This window comes from Mytilus edulis, chromosome 10 (assembly GCF_963676685.1).
Source record: "Mytilus edulis chromosome 10, xbMytEdul2.2, whole genome shotgun sequence".
Classification (NCBI taxonomy): Eukaryota; Metazoa; Mollusca; class Bivalvia; order Mytilida; family Mytilidae; genus Mytilus; species Mytilus edulis.
Window position 1 is genome coordinate 2,730,488 of NC_092353.1, and position 3,625 is coordinate 2,734,112.

The 3,625-nt window shown below is 37.0% G+C and overlaps 1 protein-coding gene across 1 annotated transcript; it reads right to left on the reverse strand.

The window, feature by feature from the left end:
* On the reverse strand, positions 1 to 603 carry LOC139492153 (uncharacterized). The gene has a single exon (XM_071280294.1). It carries the CDS (start codon positions 601 to 603, stop codon positions 1 to 3), a length of 603 nt encoding a protein of 200 aa, XP_071136395.1.
* Between the last annotated feature and the right edge of the window lie 3,022 nt (positions 604 to 3,625).

Sequence of the window (3,625 nt, forward strand, 5' to 3'; positions counted from 1 at the left end):
TCAATATTTACTTATAAGATTTACTGTACACAATAAAAAATTCAAGGTTAATCGAGGTAGTATAGTACATTCGAAGAGTTTTGAATTGACAGGTGTAACGGCAATTCCTCTATAGTTGTCCATTAACATTGGATTTTTCCCTTTTTTTAGCACAGGTGTTACGATACCAGATTTAAAGATATCATGTTGATGATGATTGATGAAAATGTTATTGAAACAGTTTGTAAGAAAATGAGTAACTGTTGTTGGTGAGTTTTTAAAATGCTCAGCAGCAAGACCTAGTTCATCTGTTGCTTTGCCAGAATGTAGCTGTTTGATTGCATCACAGATATTTTGAGAACTAAATTGTGGTTCGTCGCTGTTTTGTTTGCAGAGTTCATCAAATATGTTATGCCGGATATTGCAGAGATCTAAAAATTCTGGATCATAACCATTGTCTTTCGGAACAGCCAAGTCTTCAAAGTATCTAGAGAAGCTATTTGTTTGGTCCTTTGCAGAGTAGTGGTGCTCGCCATTTTCTATTATACAGATCGCATCTTTATTTTTGGAGCCTCTGTTACGACGAATGAGTTTATGAAACATATCATTGCTAGGATTGTCCATTAGTTCATTGTAGAATCCATATACTGTTCCTTTCGGAGTTGTTTGCGAAGATTTCGTTGCGCCAGTATTTTGTCTGTTTTAAGATGATCATTTTTCTTGCCATGAGATTTCCAGAATTGATATTTTTCTTTACTAGTTTTGAGCAGCATAAGAGTGGTTGGAGATGCCTTGAAATGTGGACCTTTTAATTTGATGATCTTTGATGGTACAGCAGCTGTAGCAGCTTTTTTAAGACAGTTGCATAGAAAGTTCATGCTTTCTTCTATTGAGTGATTTTCAATATTGTGCTGAGAGAGGTCATTACTGATATGATTATGATATGTTTCATTATCTATATCTTTCCACTGCAGTTTGAATTTACTGACATAGCCTGATTTGATTGCTTTATTCAGTGGTTTTGATTTGACGTTCATTTTTGCACTCACAGCAACATGGCTTGATGTATTGAGATGACATTGGTCATGGATCTTATAGTCCGAAAGAAAAGCATTTGTGGCATTGTGCAAGATATAATCAATTTGAGAGGTTGACATTCCAGAATGATGAAAAAAAGTTGATTTCTCTGAGCGATCAGATTGAAAATCTATTTCATGAACAAAGGCTTGCAGAAGTAAATCGTGTTTGTTATAGTTTCTAGGCTGTTTTAACGTTCCGTTGCAGTCTCCAATAATGACGATTCTATGCGATACTGAGTACATTGATAGAAGAGAGCTAATAACATCAAGACACTCTGTATATTCTAGATATGAGTCCCCAGAATTGTTTGTGGGCATGTATACACAAATGATGCAAATCTTCATTGGTGGTTTCAGCTCAATTGCAATTATCCTGTTGTTTCCCAATGGTATTTCACAGATGGATGGAGTCAAGAATCTTTTCCAAGCTATTGCAACACCACCTTTGCCTCTTGGCCGGTTAAAATTTGAAATTTCCTCATTTGTATCACTGCATCTAGTGAACATGTCCATATTTGGTAGAACATTACATAATGATTGTTTTTGAAATTCATATAACCAATGTTCTTGGATACAAATAATGTCAGAAGATGATTCTAGTGAGTTAATAAATAATGCATTTCCCTTCCCTTCCATATTAATTGTTGTTAATCTGAGATGTTCTTCAGTATTAATATGAGAAGTTGGTTTTAGATATGGTGATTTTGCCGGTCTTCGCTTAGTCCTAGATCGGGTGGTATGTTGTTTTGGATGAGTTGTTAGATGTTACAGGTTCAGGAACATTCACATTTGTTGTTGGAGGACAGACCCTGTCGGTTACAACTGTTGTTACATCTGGTTGAAGAGGGTATACGTAATTTGAGGACGATATGGTTTGCATAGGACTTTTGCCAACAGGAAGACTGACTGCAGAAAAATCACATGGGATATCGCTCGGAGAGTTAAATAGTGGAGAACCCTCTTTACTCTGCATTTGCTGTATATGTGTCAGGTTTTCATTTTCCTGATGCCTATGTTTTGTTATTACTTCTTTGGGAGTTTGCTGTCTATTGCTATTATGACGCCTAGGAGGAATTTGACTTTTGTTGTGATTCTTACTTTGCTGTGGCCTATGGCGCCTGTCTGTCTGATACGCTGTCGGATTAGGTTGTTGCAAGTTAACTCTCAAGTCCCTTTGGATATGCTGGCTATTGTTAGATTGATTTACATTCTGATGTTGTATTTTGCGCAGCATTAAACTGTGGATATGGAGGAGGCTGGAAATGTCGATAATAATGGGGGTGATGATACGAGATCCCAGGAGCAGCATATATAGCATTTGGAGCTGAATTTGGTATTACAATTGGCACATACCCAGGAGGAGGTGGAGTATGCCTTGGAGTTGTCATGTGAGGATAAGTAGAGAAACCAGTAGTGGAATGAAGAAAAGATTGCTGCATCAGCTGTTGTTGTTGCATCATCATTTGCATTTGTTGGTTAGCAAGCATGTTGTTCATTGACATGTTTTGCATCATTTGAAACTCAAGCATTCTTATTCTCTGGTCGTCTATGTTTGAGCTACCAATATTTGACGTTTGCGGATTTGGCAGAGAGGATTGTTGAATATTGTTTGCACTGAAAGATGATGATTGTTGCTGTTCTGGCAAGTTTCGGAGGGTATTCTGAAGTTCTATAGTTGATTTTAGCTTAATTATCTCATTTTCTAGCTTGATAATATATGCTTTGTCTTCAATGTTTATGTTTTTTGATTTTGCTGCTTTAGGAGGTTGACGTTTTGCCTTCCTCTGTACATTCTCTGTTGATGGTTGTTCAGAAGTGGGAGGAGTTTGAGGACTATTTTCATTGCCTTTAGATGATGAGTTGACCTTTGGCGACTTCATCTGATCATGTGTAGCATGTGAAATAAAAATTTCTTTTACAATTGTCTCTTCATTGTCACTTACTTCATAGATTGGCGGAGAGGCCTCTACGTTATTGTCATTGACCAAGACAGAAGAACATGGTACCATTTGCTGAGTTTGAGATTGAGTTTGAGATCTGTCACTAGCTGATGAGTCAACCTGATACAACATATTGTCAGTACACAGAGAGCATATGAATGGTAGTGCATTTAAGGCATCAACAGACGATTGCGATAATCCAGCACACTTATAGTGAATCCATAAAGAGCACTCAGTGCATTCAATAGTGTCTAGAAGTGAGGTTGTGTTGCAAATTGGACAGATGTCTATATGATCATGTTTTGAATCTTGACATTCATCATCCCCAAATTCAATGGCTAAATCAGCAATATTGTCTCGACAGTTTATATTAGCTGCCGGAAGATTTTGATCTGCGCCCACTCCATTTGATATTGAAATATTTGAAGCGATGTTGTCGTTAAGAATTGACAGCATGTGACCATTTATAGCCAGCTCGTCGCATAATTTATCATGAATTTCAGCCAGGTAAAGATCTACTCTTGAGCCATTAATGACCATTCTTGAGCTGGTATGATAAAGATTAATAACAAATGTTAGAGTTATGAGCATGCATCATTTTTCCTGTGAATGGCTTTGTTTTTGTCT